The 19,788-nt window shown below is 49.5% G+C and overlaps 2 protein-coding genes across 2 annotated transcripts; one reads left to right on the top strand and one right to left on the bottom strand.

Moving 5' to 3' along the window:
- The first annotated feature begins 8,677 nt into the window (after nucleotides 1-8,677).
- Nucleotides 8,678-13,068, top strand: LOC100837521 (AP2-like ethylene-responsive transcription factor ANT). The gene is given in 9 exon segments (XM_014901971.2): nucleotides 8,678-9,414; nucleotides 9,586-10,147; nucleotides 10,256-10,338; nucleotides 10,557-10,565; nucleotides 10,673-10,761; nucleotides 10,851-10,924; nucleotides 11,037-11,164; nucleotides 12,182-12,456; nucleotides 12,458-13,068. Coding segments are annotated over 9 exon segments (1,827 nt in total). The 5' UTR covers nucleotides 8,678-9,062; the 3' UTR covers nucleotides 12,713-13,068.
- A 2,627-nt stretch (nucleotides 13,069-15,695) lies between these two features.
- Nucleotides 15,696-19,223, bottom strand: LOC100836691 (probable xyloglucan glycosyltransferase 9). Its single transcript, XM_003558709.4, has 5 exons — nucleotides 18,150-19,223; nucleotides 17,740-18,048; nucleotides 17,359-17,649; nucleotides 17,131-17,244; nucleotides 15,696-16,691 (listed from the first exon to the last, which is right to left on the bottom strand). The coding sequence occupies exons 1-5, from the start codon at nucleotides 18,909-18,911 to the stop codon at nucleotides 16,065-16,067; spliced, it is 2,103 nt and encodes a 700-aa protein (XP_003558757.1). The 5' UTR covers nucleotides 18,912-19,223; the 3' UTR covers nucleotides 15,696-16,064.
- Nucleotides 19,224-19,788: the final 565 nt, after the last annotated feature.

The following is a 19,788-nucleotide window of genomic DNA, read 5'->3' as shown; positions in this document are numbered from 1 at the left end:
ACGGGAGAAAAAACGAACAAAAAAGGGAAAGCGAAAGAGGAAAGGGCACGACACGGTGGGGAACCAAAGCGGGGGCTGTTTTCAGGCTTGGGCACAGGAGCCCGGACTGCCGGAGGAGGGCCCCGAGAGAGAGAGCCTGGGGTTTGAGCAACTTTTTGCAGCAATTCAAAGCTGCCGCGGCATGCTTCGTCCGTCGTCGTTGCCATTGCTCGCCGTCTATGGAGCTAGCTTAGCTTTAATCGGGCATGGGCGCATGGCTGGCTGATGGACTGCGGCAGGCAGGAGGGGGGCCGCCGGGGCGGAGAATGTGGAGGCATGCATGCAAAGCCCCCACACAACGCCGTGACGCGACGTACGCAAGCGATCGAGCCCATGCCGTTGTTGCCCCTGCGTGCCTGTGTGGCACGAGGAGGAGCTAGCTTTGGTATGGCCTTTCGTGTAAAACATCCGTCGGTTCGTGAGTTCGTCAGCCGCTGACCTGACCGGCCTCGTTCTTCTTCTTCAAGTAGTGTTTCAGCTGAGCCACGCCGGTGTCGGCATGGATACCTCGGTGGCGTCAAGCTACAGGGATATACTACTATCCTATCCTATATTAGTATATGCTTTGACATGATTTGGGTAAAGCGTGATCTACTGATTGCTGAAACACGAGGATCGATCGATGATATATCGGTTGTGCTGTGCGGCCGTGTTATTAATTAGCACCTGTGCGATCAGATCAGACAGCGGGTACGCCCGACGTTCAGCACCGTAAGTAGCACGGCAAGTAGTTTACCTGCAGTTGCCCGGCCTGTTAGCGACGTCGTACAGTATTTTTGCAGGTTCAGTGCTTCAGTTTTATCCTTGATGGAAGCTCTCGTAGCTCTTCCAGCGAATTCATTCACATGCCGCCGATGGCAGCACTACTGCACCAGTACCTTGGCACGCACTCGTAGTACGTCGATCGAAGTGATCGAGCCCAGTTCGCACCTCGTGCAGCAACCAAACATATGTATCAAGACAAACCTGCGTCCTGCCGCACACATATATATGGACCACGGGCACCATGGACGACGACCAGATCGAGATCACCAGGCCAAGCTAGATAATGGAGCCAGCTGAGAATGTACATAAAAGGACGCCCAAGCTGGGCAACTTGCGACGTAATCAAAGACCCGCTAATTGGACCATACTAGTACGTACGTGCAGTGTGCTGATCTGAAATTAATCAGAGAAGAGGGGCAGGGGAGAGCAGGTCGAGGAGACGGCGACCCCTCATGGCATGCAGACGGAGGCCGAGACTGACTTGGCCGGTGCTGGTTTTTAATTTAAGCTGTGTAAACGAGGGCACTAGAGACATGTTTTGGCAGGCAAGAGGGGCAGAACAGAAGGGAGGTAAGCTGCTTTTAATGGAACACTTTAATGGTGTGCTTCTACTGTAGCACGTGTGGGGGCATAGGTGCATAGCAGATCGTGCAGGTGGGCCTAAGCGTTTAGACTTTGGTGGAAAGAGAGAGAATGTGGTCAGATCACTCTCTTTGATCAATCAGATCATGGTTGTGCATGCATGCAAGTGATCGTTAGCCAACTCTCTTTTTTTTAGCACGTATACGTAGCAGCAGCAGCAGGAGGAGGAGGAGTAAAATGTTACTGAAGAGGTCAAGTAGATGGATGTGCTATTATTTTTTGTAGCTTGTTATTGTAGTGGTAGGTTTGGAATGGCGGAATAAGAAGCAAAGCAAAACTTGTGTTGTTTGACAGGAAACAGAAAGACGTACGGTGCAAACAACAAAGCAAAGCATGAGAGAGAGGGAGAATCCCAACTCCTACAGCGGCTAGGGAGATAGTTGTGGAAAAGAAAAAAAAAATCCAACAGCTGCTCTGCAGTCACGTATAGTTGCTATCTCAGGCCGGCCGGGTCCCCCCTCGCAGTACTTCTCTTCCCCGTGCTTTCTGGTCTCTCTCTATCTCTCTCTCACGCATGCAAATCCACCTTAGATTTTGTTTGGATCTTGTGCGTGCGCCGTGCCCATCTACTCGTCGAGCCAAGGGACAACGGAAAACCAGAGAGGCGGCCGGACCAGGGTCAGAGCCACGGCCAGCCAACTTTAAATGCAACCAGCTGCTGCTGCTGCTCGCATGCACCCGCCCCAGCATGAAGCAAGCAGCTAGCCCTTTGCAGCTGCCTAGCTGCCCTACGGCTAACGCCAAAGCAAACAGCCCCTATGTGGCTATGTGCATGTAATTGTACACACACAGGTCATATATATGCACCGATGCACAACAGAAAAGACAAGCTCATGGAGTTGCACATACATTTTGTAGTACCAGTACTATACGTACTTCGATCGGTCGCTAGGTTGTTGGTTTCCTGTGAGCCACTTTTGCCTGTTTCGTGCTGTGCCAGGCCATATATGGGAACGCATGGCAGCGGCAGCTGCAACTGCTGGGCAATAGATGCGATAGGGCAAACAACTTAGTTAAAATCCGTTTACATATAAAACTAAACCGGTGCATGCAGTAGATGCATGCATGCCAGATTGCCAGTGCACACAACAAAGGATCGATCACGCATCTGTCGTCACGTATCATGCATGCACCGAGTTTGGACAAAGTTTTTTTTTTCTCGTTCGATCTTCCTTCCTTCCGTTGGACTTTGTTTTTGCCGCTCTGAGCCCCCTGCATTGCAGCTGGTAGTACTGTGTCTTCGTCGCAAGTACTCTCGGGCTATTGGATGTTCTTATCTACTCTCGTGATCGTTCGGCGTCCTATAAAATAAGTACTCTACTTTTACTTGTTTGCTCCTAGGAGTAGCTAGCTTTGCTAGCACACCTGTTCGCTTGTGCAGCAAGTGTAGTGGCAGGCCAGATAAAGCTGGCCGGCGTACGTACGTCTACCCGGCCGTAGCACTCCGCCGATCGTGACTGACGTGTATCAGTTTGCCTGAATTTCGCAGGAAGAGCTGTCGATCGAGTTTAATTTCATTGTTCGAGTTCCGAGTCGACCAGCGGCGTAAGTACGACGTGACACCCATCGATCTCACAAAGTTTTACGCGGTGAGTAATGTGGGTGTAACAGGTACCGGGGTGAGCTGCAGGCCGGGTGGTCGCGTGGACGTGGGACCGAAAGGACGCCGAGTTTGCACGCGTAGACTGACGCCTGAGAAAGGCGCGAGCTACTCTGCCAAACATGCTTAATTTGCTGGAGTGAAAAGCAAGACACAGATAAGGCCCCCCAGCCCAGGACCCAGCTATGGCCTATGGAATTTGGGAAAGGTACCACGTGGAGATCAGTTTGTTTGCAAATCAAAGAACCGTCATGCGGAACTAATAAACGCGTGCGTACTTAGCAGCATGTATCGTCTAGGATAAAAAAAATCTATCGGCAGACGGACACGGACAATTCTCAAATGTTATTTTGTATATCTTTGCATTAGTTATTACGTCTGCCAAAAAAAATACCAAATGTCCAATCATCTTTGTATCTCTTTGCTTCGTAGAACTAGCAAGGGCATCAGCAAAGGATAGTTCTTAATTGATTCTTATTAAGGAGTTGTTGACGTGGAAAAAATTAGAAAGAACAGAACCAAATTTCGAGAAGAATTAGACTTTTAAGGTCAAGAACCGACTAAGAGCTAACCTTTTCAACATCGTACAACATCACCTTTATGCTAACAAATTATATAGAGTCAGTTCAAAACACAAACTATAAATGACATTAAGAGTCAATACTGATCCTATTATCGTGGGTGTCCTAAAAACCAGACTGGTGATCAAACTAATGAGGCTCTCGGTTCAGGTTTTCATTCACTGTCTATTTTTTAGATATACAATAATACATTTTTGTTCATAAATGCTGTAATAAACAGATAAAAATGTAAGTCGCAAGGAAATATGAATAAGAATTCACCTAAAAATTAGATAGACTGAATCATCGACAGGAAAAGCTACAGATAGCATCGTCTTCTTTTGCTTCCAAAGTTATCTCAGCATTTCCATGCAAAAATAAATCTAACAAAGGGTAAAAAAAAACCGATCAGTTCAATTGGTTTTTTTGGTTCGATGGCGGCGCTGGTCCTATGCGCTTACAAAATTCCCGTTCCGGTTTTGAATAGGTTGGGAACGGATGTTCTTGTAGATGTCCTAATTAAATTGACATTGGTATTTCTCAGAGGAGCCAGACGTACGGAGAATAAGCAGCAGTGAATCGCAGCCAAAAAAAACTTACACGTACGTTCCTTGGAAAACGGTTGTTCACGGCGCACGCACCTTTAGCCATGCATTCCAGAAGCATATACGAGGTGACGTGCGTATCGGATACTCAAATCTTTTGCCACTTTCTTCCGGCTTCTTCGTCCGCGATGGATCGAACACATATGGCCATCACGTTCATGGAGGACGGAGATGCCCCTCATGACTTGTCTAATCGATCCCGTGGACAGCTCCCGGGGCCCGGCAGAGCCTTCCATGCCTTGTTCTCATGCACGGCAAACTCGACCGATCTCCTACGTCACGCAGGCAAACCTGCTAGCAATAACAACATAAATGGTGTAGCATGACTATGTGGCATTCATAGAGAGTTCTCAGATATTTATTATGGGGGCGCCCATCTCTCCTCTGATCAGACAAACTGTGCATACGAGATCGATCGAGAGCATGTGGTCTGAGCTGCACTGTTGCTTCCCTGGGAGAAAAAAATAGTACTACTACTCCATGTTTGATGTTTCTGGGCTGCAGCACTGTTGCCGGCCATGAAACCCCATGACTCCTCCTCTTCCTCGCAATAAAACCCGTCATGGAGCTTCTGCGTGCTGAATCCGGCCGTAAATTCGACGGAATAAAATCGACGAGCTGCATGGGAAAGTTTCTTGGGTTTAAAGCGGAACCTGCCTGGCCTGGCCTGGCCCCGATCGATTTGCCGTTGGGTCAGGGGGTGCTCTCTCTCTTGTCTGCTCCGGGAAAAAGTCGCTCGCTGGCCACTCTCGCCATCATTACATTAATCAAAGCTGGGGCAGGGAGAGAGAGAGAATGTGATGAGGATCCCCAGTTTCAGCTTTCCGGTTTGAGATCCCGTGTGCGGCGATTTTCACGGCGAAGTGATGCCTGTGGCTTTTGGACCAGAATGATCGAGCCGAATTTGCTGTTCATGAGATTAGATTTAAAAAACCACAAGATGTTTTCTAAAAAGTGTTCACACGAATTTCGAATGTTAATTTGTTTCTTGTTTCGTTTCTCACATTACTGTCATCGATCGGAAGAATCCTGTTGACTGGTGTACTATCTGGCTGTATACTTCTAAGCGACATGTCTGACATACGTACGCAAATCACGTGGATTGCAAGTCTTAAAATTTTGAATTTTTGGAGTTTGGCGTCCCGGGAGATGACATGCGAACAATGAGAAAGAATCCAAGTGGGGTACAGGGCAGGCCAGGCCAGACCTGAGGAAAGGAAAGCATGTATGCATCTCTAGCTCGATCTCGATTTCTTTGACGGTCACGGGAACATCGTATTGACCGACATCTTTCTCTTTTGCCTGCAACGGTTGACCGCAACATTTTCAACAGAGCTACAGGCCTAGCTATACGGGTGTACGTACCGCTGTCCCATGTTCCCAACCCGGTCGGCAGCCTGCACAGCATGCATGACCGGCCTCTGGCCTTTTCAATTTGAATTTTGGGTGCACGTTTCTTCTTAACTACTTGCTCCTCCCTTTCATAATTCTCATCGAAATATATGTACCTAACCGTTTTTACAAATAGATACATTCATTTTTAGACAAATTTGAAACAAAAATTATGAAACAGAAAGAGTAATTTTGTACAAGTAGCAATCGCTTCGGGTTTATGGAAGTGGGGAAGTACCTATAAAATATTAAAATGTATGGCAATTGTCATAACGCAGTCGACTTTGAGGTCACTTGGAGACAACGATGGAGTTTTTCTTTTTTTTTGAGAAAGACACGTTGGAGTTGAGAGAGACAGATCTAGTCCAAGTGTTGAGGACGGCGAGATAGAGCTGCTGGTAGGTAATTTGTTTAACTGTTGTAAGTTTGTTGTTTTGTTACATTGTGTAAATTGCAATCACATAAGTGATTCCATTTACTCTTTTTATTGTGGTGGTCGTATATAAGAGGGACGGACACATGCCTCCGGTAGCCGGCCTGTGTCCTGGGGTTTGAGAAGAGCTTACCATGGTAAATTTTGAAGGATTTTGAATTTCGCATGGGATGTTTTAGTTATGCGCTAGTTGATATCACATCTGAATGACATTTTCGAAAAGATCACATTAGAATGCAATGCAGGAAGATTTTGTACTTGCGTCCTCCCGGCGAAATAAGCTCCCCGGTTGACACACGACGCTACAGCATGCAGGAAAACTCCAAAGCGTACGTACGTACGTACGTACGTTGCGTGTTGTTACATGCAAAAGGAGTAAATGTATACATGAAAACGGACCTGACACGGTAAATATCAGCAGTGTCTCGCCGGAGGAATAAAGTGCACGGCCGACGGCGACGTTCGTGTTTACTCTACACGTTACGTACGCCCCTCTGCACTTTACCAATGAGATATCAACGTCTACGAATAGGATGAGCATTACTTACTCGTATTTATATTCCGTCCGTCCATCGACCGTCTAAGTCAACCGCTAGCTAAGTCCATTGCCACCGTCGATCTACGTCCTTCTCCTTTCAAAAATAAATAAATCTCCTTCCTTCTCCCTCCTCAAGTCCTGAGTTATTGTTTCTGCTACACGAGGCGTGTGCTGTAGCAGCCTACCAGGGGCTAGATAGTAGTAGGGTATAAATTCCATGCAATGCAAGTAGATTTAAGTCCCCCCGTCTATCAGCTGCCGGTGCAGGCTCTGCAAGGCACCTACAGTGTTGAAGTGACAAGCGGTGCAGAATTATGTGTGCGGGCGCCGTATGCCCGTAGAGAGATCATCCTACGTCGGTACAGGAAAAGCTGTTCTCGTGCATTGCGTGTATATACGCTATAAGGCTACTATGACACATTTTTGGTTTGTTCAGCCAAGAATTTAGCTAATAATTATTCTATGAATATGTGATCCATGTGGTATAAAATCGTAGCCACAATTAAGTACTTCCTCTAATTCACAATAAACTGTGACTGCCCGCGTGTTGCATGCGGCGGATAATTCTGTTTGCATATCTTGACATGATGTTAGGGATAAATGACAATAATACGAGCAGATGCAAAAGAAATATGGATATCACATGGCCAAACGACTTTATCATCAATAACATATATGCAGGAAAAAAAAAGAGTAAATTTGATGTAAATGAACATTAATAACTTTGGAAAACACGAAAAGAAAAGCTACAGGAACCTGAATATTCGAAGCTGTTAGAAAAATCGACATACATATCATGGATACTTGGTGATATATTTATATACAATTTGAAGTGAAAAGTTTTAGGAGCTAAAACATTGATTTGACGAAGAAGCCAGAAAAATGAGTGCTAGCTAGTGGGGCTCCAACATATGATATGTATGGTGATTGGTGACATGAACACTTAGCATGCATATGGTGTGGATTAGTGGGAACTATCTTTATGATTTGAACATTTTGAATGTTGTGCTTACTGGAGATCAATTTGATGATGTGAACACCTTGCATTTTAAGCTTGCAAACATTTATGACTGTTAGGGGGATTAACTTTATAGAGATTATAGATGTTTAGGATTTAATTAGTAAAAAGTTGTACTAACGTTGTAATAAATCTTTGACACTTATTATGAATCAGAGGAGTACTTTTCAATGTCAATATAAGGTCATCCGGTCTATATCGCACAAGTTACATGACAAGACCGTGTCGGACAATATTGCGTCTAGTATTTAGCAATATTGGAAGTCTGTATTACTCCATTTTCATGTATACATTTACTCCTTTTGCATACATTTTAACTGAATTTCTAGTCGTGGAAAATTACTTGGTATTGTTTGACACCTTTTTTCTCAAGAACAACCTCAACATTTTTGTAGAAGTAGTAAATCCGAGGCGAAATCTAGGAGCCCTTTGTGAAAATCTGAGCTGAGGTGAGCTGACCTTCCACCACAATTCCTATATACTCCATTAAAGTCGAGATCTCAAAGTAAACTTTTGGGGCTAGTGGGCCCTACTCATTTTTCATGAAGATTTTTGGGTCCACAGGTCTTATTTTCCCTCCACCGTGGCCCTCCAGGAGACGAGAATCCGAAATTACTTTTTAAAAATCACACATGCTTATATCTGAATCTTATAAGTGCGTGTCAAATTTGGTGCAAAAGGTATTCTTTTGTGCTAGAAAAAAGATAGATTTAATGCTAAAATGTTTGCCATTTTACGAGAAGGGACTTTTTTTTATTTGCTAGGGGTACAGAATGCTCTGTCTGATATGAAATTCTACAAACCTTTTAAGACCTGAATATACATGTTTTTCTTTTCAGAACTCTTGACTGTATTTTCACCTTAATGTTCAACTGTATGCCGGCAGACCGCGGGTTCAAAACTTCCATGCATCTATCATAGAAAGCCAAGGAAGCGGTTCTGGACGGGCGAACCTCGTACAAATCTCCGTCCATGAAACTCTTCATGAACAACAAAAATATAACTTGCAGTCCAAATCTATCGAGTCAGATCAATACAACAACAGATATAGGGTTGCACACCATACGAGAGTCAGATCAATACGAGGGTTCCAATCTCATCTTCTGCATGTCACGGGTCATGGCCAAGTGCTGGTCATTCCGTTTGCACATGTTTAAATCCTCAGACACCCTCGTGGCCTCCTCCTCCTCCTCGCCCTCTCCGCCGTTCCCCCGTTCCCGACCCTCACTTTCTTCCTCCACCTAGCTCCCACAAGTACAAGTTCTGGACTTGGCTTTATCCAACGCGCGCGCGCACACACAAACCGAAGTTCCCCCTTCAAACCCGCAGAGGCTGAGCTAGTAGCAATGGAGAGTAGCCGCATCATTGCGACGTGTACTCCCCAATGATTGATCATCTCATTCTCATCTCTTCCAAGAGCCCCTCGTCCCGCACGCCTGCTCCCCTCCTCTTCCTCCTCCACTCTACCCGATGACCAACAGCGGCAGCGCCGGCGTCGTCCGGAGCATGAGCGGCAACGGCATCGTGGACGGTGGCAGCTGGCTGGGGTTCTCGATGTCGCCTCATGCAGCCGCGCCCATGGCCGCCGGCTCCGCCATCGACATTGGTGGCCAGCATGTGCAGCACCAGGGCGGCTTCTATTACCCTCCTGCCACTGTCACATCTTCCCCGGCGTCCTACTACCTCGGTGGCGCAGGTAATGTCGCCGCCGCCGCGAATGGCGGGTACAACTACTACTCCGGGGTCTCCTCCATGCCTCTCAAGTCCGACGGCTCCCTCTGCATCATGGAGGCGCTCCACCGAAACGAGCAAGAACACCAAGGTAAGCTAGCCGACCAACATCGTGGCATTCGTCGAAGTAGTACTAATATCTGCATTGTACAGTGTGAGTTCTTGCTTGCTACAGTCGAGGGGTGGGTTTATTGGTTCTTGGCTTTTAGCTGTGCCCGTCCGACTGTCTCTTTATGTCCCTTGGTTCCGTTGCCATCTGCAGCAGGAGCGATGGGGTCGGCGTCGGCGTCGCCGAAGCTCGAGAACTTCCTGGGCGCGGGCCCTGCCATGGCGCTGAGCCTCGACAGCTCCAGCTACTACTACGCCGGCCGCGGACATGCGTTGGACCGCGGCGCCGGAGCCGGCACGCACCAGGTTCAGTACGCCATCATCCCCGGTGCCAGCGCCGGACACGACGTGTACTACGACGCCCACGCCCACGCGGCCATGATGGACGAGCAGGCGGCCATGGCCGCGGCCGGATGGATGGCGCGGGGCGAGGAAGGGGGATACGACCATGGCGGCAACGGCGCCGAGGATGGCGCCCTGGTGCCGGTCGACATCGGCAACCAGGTGCACCCGCTGGCGCTGTCCATTAGCTCCGGGTCCCAGGCCAGCTGCGTCACGATGCAGGCGTCCGCCTACGCCGGGGAAGAGTTCTTGGCCGTGGGCGCCGCCGTGGCCAGCAAGAAGCGCGGCGCCGGGCAGAACAAGCAGGCGGTCCAGCACCGCAAGTCCATCGACACGTTCGGGCAGCGGACGTCCAAGTTCAGGGGCGTCACCAGGTAGCCGCCCAAACAACACAACCAAAACCATATGCCATTGCATTGGCACCGTCTTCTTCTTCCTCGGGCTGGCGGCCGCTAATGCTCTGGATTGTTGTGTAAAAGCAGGCATAGGTGGACGGGGAGGTACGAGGCGCACCTATGGGACAACACCTGCACCAAGGAAGGCCAGACCAGGAAAGGCCGCCAAGGTACAATGCATTCCGCACACACATTCCCTAATCTAATCCCTATGCATTACTACTTCCTTCTTGTTCCCTTTCCATTAGTAGCTTTGTAGCAGCAGTCGTACGTGCTACTCCCAAGTCCCAAGTGCTAATTAACTAATCTGGAGCCCTTGCATGTGTGATTGTCCTTGCTGAACCTTTTGCCTGGGGATCGTGCTACTTGTGTCTTTCTCCATCTGCAGTTTATCTTGGTGAGTAGGAGCTGAACTTGCGAAAATGGCTTTTAATTTAATTTAGCTGGTATCGATTAGCAGTAACAGACGGAGCAGTGCTAACAAAAAGACTTGTTTTTGGTCAGGTGGGTATGACATGGAGGAGAAGGCCGCTCGGGCGTATGACCTGGCGGCTCTCAAGTACTGGGGCCCTGCCACGCACATCAACTTCCCGGTCCGTAATAAATCTATCCATTCTCCGGTCACAAATGTAGCATTTCTTGGCGTTGTTTCTGACGGATTTGCGATCTTCCATGCGTGCAGGTGGAGGACTACCAGGAGGAGCTGGAGGAGATGAAGAAGATGACCAGGCAGGAGTTCGTGGCGCACCTCAGAAGGTATATGACATGCCTGACTCGATCCTCAGAATTGTAGATTCCTATCGTCGATACGGTGCTCCAAATGCATGCGTAGATAGATACTCACGCCGTGTGATCGCCATTGCCGCAGGAAGAGCAGCGGCTTCTCGCGCGGCGCTTCGATCTACCGTGGAGTCACCAGGCACCACCAGCACGGGCGGTGGCAGGCGCGCATCGGCCGCGTCTCCGGCAACAAGGACCTCTACCTGGGAACATTCAGTACGTGCTCCCCCTATTCCCCATTGATGCTTTCCTGAGAGACGTACTGCTGCCATTGCCTCGTTTACTACTTGGTTAGTTGGCCTGGCTATACAGTGCCGTGACTCGGCTTGGAGGAGTCGGGTTTCACCGGATCGTGACCGGGTCTTAACCACCTTAGACCGGCCGGTACCCGGTCCAGACCGACCTGATGGCCACCTATAGCTATAACCCCTCTCTTTCTCTTAAAAAAGAAAAAGAAAAGCTAGCGCGAGCGCCGCCACTCATCCTGCTGCCGAGCGCCCGAGCCCCCTTCGTCTTCCTCCTCGCTCAAGCGCCTCCCCCGCAGGTTGATCTCCCCTTCGATTCTCTCACTCCCGACCGTTTCTCCTCCCATCACACCACGAACGGATTCCGCCCTTTAGATCCCCGTTTCATAATTTTCCCCAATTCGTAACTGAGGCAAAATCAAGGTAGGGCGGGCGCCCTACCTTGCCCTACTGGGTCCTCCGCCCGTGACTGCTGCAATGTGTCAACCTCGATCCTTGTATGCGTCATCACAAGATTTATCCCTGCATGCATCATGATAACAACCAATGTTGGTTCGTTGTCGATGGCATGCAACAAAAGTATGGTTTTTTCAGAGGCTGTAACGGTTTAAGGACGCAGGGCGTCCTGTCACAATGATAATATTGCGCGCTCGATCCTCTGCTACGGCTCAATGATGCCCCCTGCCGCTCCTCTGTGTGACCCCTGGCCCTCCCAAAAGAATGTCTCGCTCTGCCGATTCTTTGCTTGCTTTTGCTTGCGCCCATGAGCTTTTGCGCGTGCATGCATGCAACACGCCGCCCCCAGCGCCGGAAGTGCGTCTGCGTTTTTGTTCTCCTTTTCCGTAAGGCTGTCGCTCTGTGCAGGCTCGCGCGCTTGCTTTGGCATGTTTGACTGCCCAGGCCAAAGCTCGGCTCCAAAGCTGTTGAAGCTCTTTTGTGTGATCGGTTTGCTGAATTTTTGTTCTTCTTCTTCTTCCTCTTGGTGCAGCAACGCAGGAGGAAGCGGCGGAGGCCTACGACGTGGCGGCGATCAAGTTCCGCGGGCTCAACGCCGTGACCAACTTCGAGATCACGCGGTACGACGTTGAGAAGATCATGCAGAGCAGCACGCTCCTACCGGGCGACGAGGCCCGGCGCAAGTCCAAGAACGCCGAGAGCGGCGGAGCCCTCGTGGCCAACGACGACGCCGCGGACTGGAGGACGGCCACGCCGTGCGAGGCCTTCTACGCGCTGCAGGACATCGTGTCCGTGGACGACGAGGCCCGGGTCTCGTGCGCAGGGCGGGGGCGCGCGCGTGTCGAACGCGTCGTCGCTGGCGACGAGCCTGAGCAACTCACGTGAGCAGAGCCCCGACCGAGGCGGCAGTGGCCTCGCCATGCTGTTCGCCGGGCACGCGGCGCCGAGGCCTGGAAGCGCGCATCAGCTGCCCTCCTGGGTTGTCTCGTCGTCGGCTCCGGTGCCCGGCGTGTCCGTCGCGCACATGCCAGTGCCCATGTTCGCCGCGTGGGCCGACGCTTGAGGATGATGCCGGGATCGACAGGCAATGGGTGCTCTGTAATCTGTAGTTCGTTTAGCGGTTTAACGAGTAGTACTTCGGTAACCACTTAGTCAAGGAGTAGTGGCCATAGTTAACTTACCGCCATAGTTCGATGGCGAGTATTAAGGCGTGTGCATGCCTGGTGCTCTTGTGGTTCCTTCTCCTGCTGTGTATGAGGGAAGGGTTCCGTTTTTGTAATATTGAGCCTGTCATGCGTGGCATGCAACGGCAGCATCAACGCCGGTAGCCACACCACTGGTCGGAGCTTTGGGTGGTTAGTTTCGATCTCCTGACCTCCTAACTTCAGGAAACCAAATACTAGTTTGTTGTTTTGCAAACTATCTGGTTCATGGTGCTCATTGCAAACTAGCCTTCAGAACTTGCTCGTTTCGCCAGTAGTGGAACCCGGCACATTGTGGCGTCCCCGAAGTCCGAAGTCCGAACTGCCTTGGATGTTGGCACTTCCGTCGATCTTGCTGACAGGCCAGTTCTGATACCGAGTGACCTGTTCACCTGGGGCTGGGGGTGCCCGGGCACCGATTCGACATTAGCGCATTTACATTCCTTTCAGCTGTTGATAGCATTGTCAATTTGTCATGCATGACTGCAGTGGGAACGGAAAAACCAATTAAGGAACCCGCGCAGAGAAAGAAAAGAAACAGGACGGAAGGAGGAATAAATGATCCGGCCCACTTGCTCAAGGAGATGAGTTTATAGCCCATATGTATAAACGGGCCGGCTCATCTGGGTCTTATTTGTGTGAAACTGGGCTGCGCCAAAAGTGCTTTCATGGACTACCCTAAAAATAGTCTTTTGTGGACGGTTAATGGGCGTCAGATGGGTATGGATGTGATGTCCTTCTAGACCTGCGCCATTGCTATCTTGACGCCCCATTAACCGTCCACAAAAGAATTTTGTTGGTCGCCGTTGCTCTACGGACCTGAAGTATTAACTCTGGGCCTCTGGCTGCATGGGTGGGCTTTTGTACGGCAGCCGGCCGAAATCTTGATCACTTACACGCTATGCCCATCTGTTATTGCTGAGTGCCCCTCAAAAAAAAAAAATCTGTTATTGCTGAGAGTTATCTAGTTTGCATACAAACTTACAATGGCATGCAAGTTTGCTAACCTGCTTTGGGCCACAATGGGCCTAGTAAGGCCAGAGCAGGCTACGGACACCAAGCCGAAACCTTGCTGAAGTTTTTCCACTCAAATGAAAACGAAATCCTTTGTTCTGAAAAAAATCCGCTCAAAAAGAAATGAAAAATAAATAAATAAAAACTCTCGCTGAAGCCTGGGGATCTATTTCTATATTTCTAGTACTCCTCTGTATCTAAATACTTGTCGTGGTTTTAATACAAGAATCACGACAAGTATTTAGAAACGAAGGTACCTTCTAAATCCAATCCGTAAAGATGTCGCACTCCGTACCAGTAGCTGTCAATCTTCATGGCTTTGTCTCTGCGGTAAAATCAACCCGTGAAACAGCAACCGTGGACTGCCGTGCTTGTCACCGTCTGCATGCTCCGGCACTGATTCTGCACCGTACGTTCTACCTACGGCCTAACGGCCCTAGATGTCGTGGTCGCTCTTTACTGCATACGTACACCACTATTACTCCGTACGCCGTTACTCTCTCGGAACTCAGATGCCCGTGTTTGTACCGTTTTACCACTCGGCTCTCGCGTTGTCGGCGGTGCACAAATAATTGAACCATTAGACCATTCCTTCTCAGCATCAGACGAAGAAACATTAGTGCGAAACTGGCGCCACGGACTAAACTCGCCCCACAGAGCACCAAAGGACTAGCTCGTGCAATAATTCCTTGACGCCATTATCGCCATCATCATCATCAATTCGCTATGGCTACTCTACAAGCCAAGGTTGCCGAGCTACTGCCCCATCATGCGCAATGATCGCCCGGGATTTCAATCCAAACTGCACGGCCGGTACGTACGTAAGCGACTAAGCGAGGCCGGCCAGGCCCAGCTGCGCCCGGCTTCATACCTTGGCTTGTACTGCACGAGGGCGACCTCCCAAATTACAAGCAACTACGTGCATCAGACAAATAAGCTGCACTCGAGCACTATGTTATTATACCACTAATAATCAAGTTATAATACTACTACTGCTTCGTAGCAATTATTCTGCAGAGAACGTCAGCTTCCACCGCCACGCCAACGTCGTGCGGAATGCGCTTACCGCAGCAGAAGAAGATGGCTTGGCGCGGCATGGGATATTGGCATGGCACAGCTGTCTCGCAGCCGCACGCAATTTCTGCAGATAAGGATGAGATCGATGGGCATGCGTACAGCTGCTGCACGCACAGGTCGAACTCAGGCTCAGTGACACTCCTCCTTCAGTTACGCACAGCTCAGCTCCAGTGCGGCCAAGAAAGCGGGTTTTCTTTTGTTTTGCTGCCATCCGAGTATTTTATCTGGTCCTTGAAATGGACCGGATAGGGACATGTTTTTATATACAGCTTAGTTAGGCTCTATAAATGACACCTTGCATCTGCAGGCAAATATTGGAACGTTCATGGTGGTGTTCAATACTCCAATATAATGCAGAGTTCTATAATGTACTCTAGAACATTGCATGGAGTTGTACAATATGGTCTCCAGCTGTAGGATGACCCTTTCTGGCCTTGTAACAACAACCAGGGCACTTGGTAAGAACGTACCACGCAAGCTTCTATCAGTTTGAGATCTGCTATGAAAAGTTCATGCGCATTAATAATGGTGACAGAAGGAACCGTTCTTGACCAGACGCAGGAATCTGGATGCAAACTTTCTGGTCAGTTACACCAAAAAGTTTCGCATCATGAGACGTTGTTCTGGGCAGTTTCAACTTTGCCGGCGACACAGCAGGGCCGGTACACCAATACAGATTGACCAGCTCAACCCGTATATCTGAACCAAAGGATCTGCGAATAGGCAATGTAAGACACATCGGCAACACGGGTGTGGATGGTTTCCAACCAATGGCGTTTTTGGCTTCTTCATCGATCAATCGTTACATGATTACATCCCCCTTCACGACCATCAAAAATTTCTTACAAAAGAATGGAGAGGAACTAGAAGAGCTGAGCTGATTCGCAGGTAGACAGAGCTATATCTACACATTCTAATGGGGCCAGAAGCCTCTCTCTCAATATCGACCTTGCCCGCCGATCCTGTCGTGCAGTCATGATTGATCCAGGGGCGACAACGTTCCTTCCATCGAACCCTTTTCTTTTCAAACCTCGGCCGAGAGCTTGGACGCAGAATCCCTGCAGCACCTCCCATGGTGTGGATCACTGTCTTAAAGATAACTATCTTGCCCATGATTACAGTTTACTCAACCTGCTCGCCTATGAGGTCGAGGCCTACTAACAAGAAGGAGATGCCCTGGAACAGGAGGAAGTAGAAGTGTATGCCTTGTTTCGTGAGCAGGCTACGGGCAGCAGCCGTTAGGAGAAGCAATGACAGGACAAGCTCCTTCTTGTATATCCGGTTGTGCTTCTTCTTGGTGTCTTTCTTCAAACCTGATTGCTCCTTGATGATCGCGTCGAAATCAGGGGCGGACCCGGTCTTCTGGTGTCTCAGCTCCTTGGGCGTAACAGCCAAAGCAATGAGGTCACCCTCTGATGATCGGCCTGATTTCTTGGTCACCACCCACTCGTAGGCACTACCTAACTGGAACAGACCGGAGATCATTGCGTTGAACTTCGTCACGGACATGGTGTTCTCAAAGAGTAGGTATGGGATGATGAAAGGGAATGACTTCGGAGAAGGAAGGATGTTGAGTAGGGACATCAGGGCAGGAATGTAGCATACGACCCAGTCAGGGAGCTCCGCTTCAGGCACAAACATTGTCATCGGGAGGATGATGCAGAATAATGTGAAGGAGTAGAATGGTAGTATGAGCTTTCGGAGAAGGAAGAAAAGGAAGATCAAGTTGGCTTTCTTCCAAACCGATATCTGCAGCAAAGTAAAAGGGAGTCAATAAAATAGATTGGGAGATGAGAGAAGTAAATTATTTCGATGACAATAGCAACACAAACAGGTCAAGAACAAAGCACAGACCGATATTTCAATTCACGCACGCTAACACAAAACAAACTAGTCTGATAGTAAGTAGGCAACACAAATACAGTACGGAGTACATGACAAATTATATCAAACATTCTCTAAGCGTAACCTAAGCAAGCATTACAAAAAAAAATAGTATTGCAAGAGTATAGGTTTCATTGAACTGGATACTTCCAATTCAAAAGCGTCATTCAACATCTAAAATTTCAGATTTTTCACCAGAAGGTTAGCAATTGGCCTAGGTCTCACATGACATAACTACCTCAGCTGAGCTTATCTAAATTGCTTGTCCAATTATGCATAGGTAAAACAGAAAGAGCATAAATACCTGGGATTTGATGATGTCTGGTATGCAAAGCCTGAATAGCTGCATTGGACCTGAATGCCACCGGTGCTGCTGCTTCCTGTAAGCCTCATATGATTCTGGTAGTTCACATTGGCACTGTATCCACAACAAACAATTTAGCCCAATCCGTCATAAAAAATCAGCTAAACTGAAAATGATGAACAAAACAATCAGACGGACGATTCAGAAGAAATTGGCCGCAAGTTATACCTCGACGTCATTCAGATAGATGAACTTCCAGCCATGGAGGTGTGCGCGAACTGCAATGTCCATGTCCTCAACCGTTGTCCGCTCCAACCACCCGCCCGAGTCCTCCAATGCCTTGATCCTCCAAACCCCGGCAGTGCCATTGAAGCCAAAGAAGTTTAAGAATATGCCATTTACCTGCTGTTCCACCTCAAAGTGGAAGCAGAGATTGATGTTCTGCAATCGAGTCAAAAGGTTCTCATCCTTATTTACAAACGACCATCTTGCTTGCACCAGCCCCAATTCATCATTATCCTGAAACACAACGGTTGACAAATCAGAACTGGAATTCTCTAAGCTATATAGTTGATTAATAACAAAAGGTACAGATTCTCCTCGATTTACCTTGAAATGTGGCACGGTGCGCTTCAAGAAGTCCGGGTTTGGTTGGAAGTCAGCATCAAAGATGGCAACAAATTCGTAATCTTTTACGTAGCTGCAGCTCATTGCTGACTTGAGGTTCCCAGCCTTGTATCCGTCTCTGAGCACACGGTGCCTATACAAAATCCGAGCCCCGGTCTGCTGCCACCTTGCGACCTCCTCTCTGATCAGTGATTGTGTCGTTGGGTCGTCGGAGTCATCCAACACCTGAACCAAGAAGTTGGACCTCGGCCAATCAAGGTTGCATACGGCCGCAATTGACTGCTGATACACCTGAACAAAATTATCAGAGAACGAGAGGTTTCAGAATTGCAAATTGAGGGATAAAATATTGCGTCTTCAGAGCTACAGCTAAGTTGAGCAGCACCACTGACCTCTTTCTCGTTGCACATTGGTATCTGGACGAGCACCATGGGGTAGTAGCCGGCGTCAGGGTCCTCGGCGTCCGGCAACGCCGTGGACTTGAGCTGGGGCTTAATGCGCTTCACTTTTATGTAGAAGCAGCCCAGGCACTGGATGAGGCGGTCGGCGCTCTGGATGAGGAAGAGCACGACGCACGCGTCGGTGAGGAACTGGAGCAGCGGCGCGAGGTAGGCGGCGCGGAAGCGCAGCCAAGAGCCGTAGAGCGACTCGACGCCGATAATGGGGATGGAGAGGGCCGAGGCGGCAAGGTTCCATCCGTTCAAATGCGCGGCCAGCTCGACCGCTAGGAGGAGCATGGAGAGGACGAGGAAGGCCCTGATGAAGGCGTAGAAGCTGGAGCGCAGCACGGGGCTCTCGCCCGCCGCGACCACCGCACCGGCATCGGCATCGGCATCGGTGCGCCCGTCGGCCACGCGGCGCCTCGCGGCGGCGCCCAGCGCCACGGCCGCAGAGGCCAGCGACGCCAGGCAGCCGGCGGCGCGGTGCGCCTTGAGCAGAAGCACCCACGTGATCTGCTTGGCGTTCTTCCCGCGGCCGCCCTTGCGCCGCCCTCCGCCGGCGCCGGCGGCGGCCAAGAACTCCTCGTCGTCGTCCTCCGGCGAGGAGATCTCGGAGATGGACCAGTTGGGGTTGTCCATCTTGACCACCACCGGCGTGCCCCGGTAGGCCTCGCCGCCGGCCCTACCGCCCCATAAGCCGGTCCACGGCGCCATCAATGGCCGGTCGACGAACCCAACTCGTCCCCCGCTCCGGCCAAGGCCCTCTCACCTTTCGTTTTCCCCTCCCAAATTAGACGCCCACTCTGCCTCACACTATTCCTGGGGTTCCCCTTCTTTTAGCACTCCAACTCCACCACCCCAGCAACAATCTAGTCTACTCAACAGAGCTCCACTATGCAGCCTTCGCCGCTTACTCCACTGCCATTGGAGTTTAAGAAGGGGAGAGAGATGGAGACGAGGCGAGCAGAGCCAGGGGAGGAGGACGGACTGGGAATAGCTCAACGCGTCTAGGGAGAGAGATCGGCTGCGGAACGCAATATTTATGTTTCCTTGTGTGAATTTCCTTTTCTTCGCTATACCTGCCTTTATTTTACTTTTACACGGTTGAGTATGGTATACAGATTTTATTCCGGAGTTAATTACGCTGAGAAATTACGCGGTTCCTGCCTGTGGTTTTGGCAGGGGGACAACGAGGGCAAAAGCGGTAATCATATCGCTGCAACCTGGAAGCTTTTGGCTTTAGTTTTCCGGCTGGGATACATGGAGCGGCTTTGCACTTTGGTTCGTTCTTTCAAAAATATCAAGTACTCCTAATATTAATATTTTATTCACTTTTTAACTTTGCTGTTAAACTATTTTCGCTCACATGAGCTAGAACTCTTTTTTTCTACAGTAGCGTCACATGACCTTTTTCCATGTTCTGATGATAAATTCCAGCGTAGCTTGGATTAGATTTGGCCAATCACGGAAAAGATGTGATTTGCCTATTTTTACCCCTTGAGAGGAACAATACCTCAGTGGTGTGCTTTGCAGGCAGAAGTACATCCCGCCGGTCTGGTATTTTAGAGGTCAAAATGGTCCCTGCCCATTA

This window comes from Brachypodium distachyon, chromosome 1 (genome assembly GCF_000005505.3).
Source record: "Brachypodium distachyon strain Bd21 chromosome 1, Brachypodium_distachyon_v3.0, whole genome shotgun sequence".
Taxonomy (NCBI): Eukaryota; Viridiplantae; Streptophyta; class Magnoliopsida; order Poales; family Poaceae; genus Brachypodium; species Brachypodium distachyon.
The sequence above is the reverse complement of the archived record's forward strand: the minus strand, read 5'-3'. Positions and strand labels throughout refer to the sequence as shown.

Bases quoted from the DNA above. Each gene is read 5' to 3' on its own strand.
- LOC100836691 (XM_003558709.4), bottom strand. From the start codon at position 18,911: ATGGCGCCGTGGACCGGCTTATGGGGCGGTAGGGCCGGCGGCGAGGCC. The intron at 17,650-17,739 runs GTAAATCGAGGA...GTTGTGTTTCAG, and splicing joins GCACCGTGCCACATTTCAAG to GATAATGATGAATTGGGGCT. The intron at 17,245-17,358 runs GTATAACTTGCG...TTGTGGATACAG, and splicing joins TCTATCTGAATGACGTCGAG to TGCCAATGTGAACTACCAGA.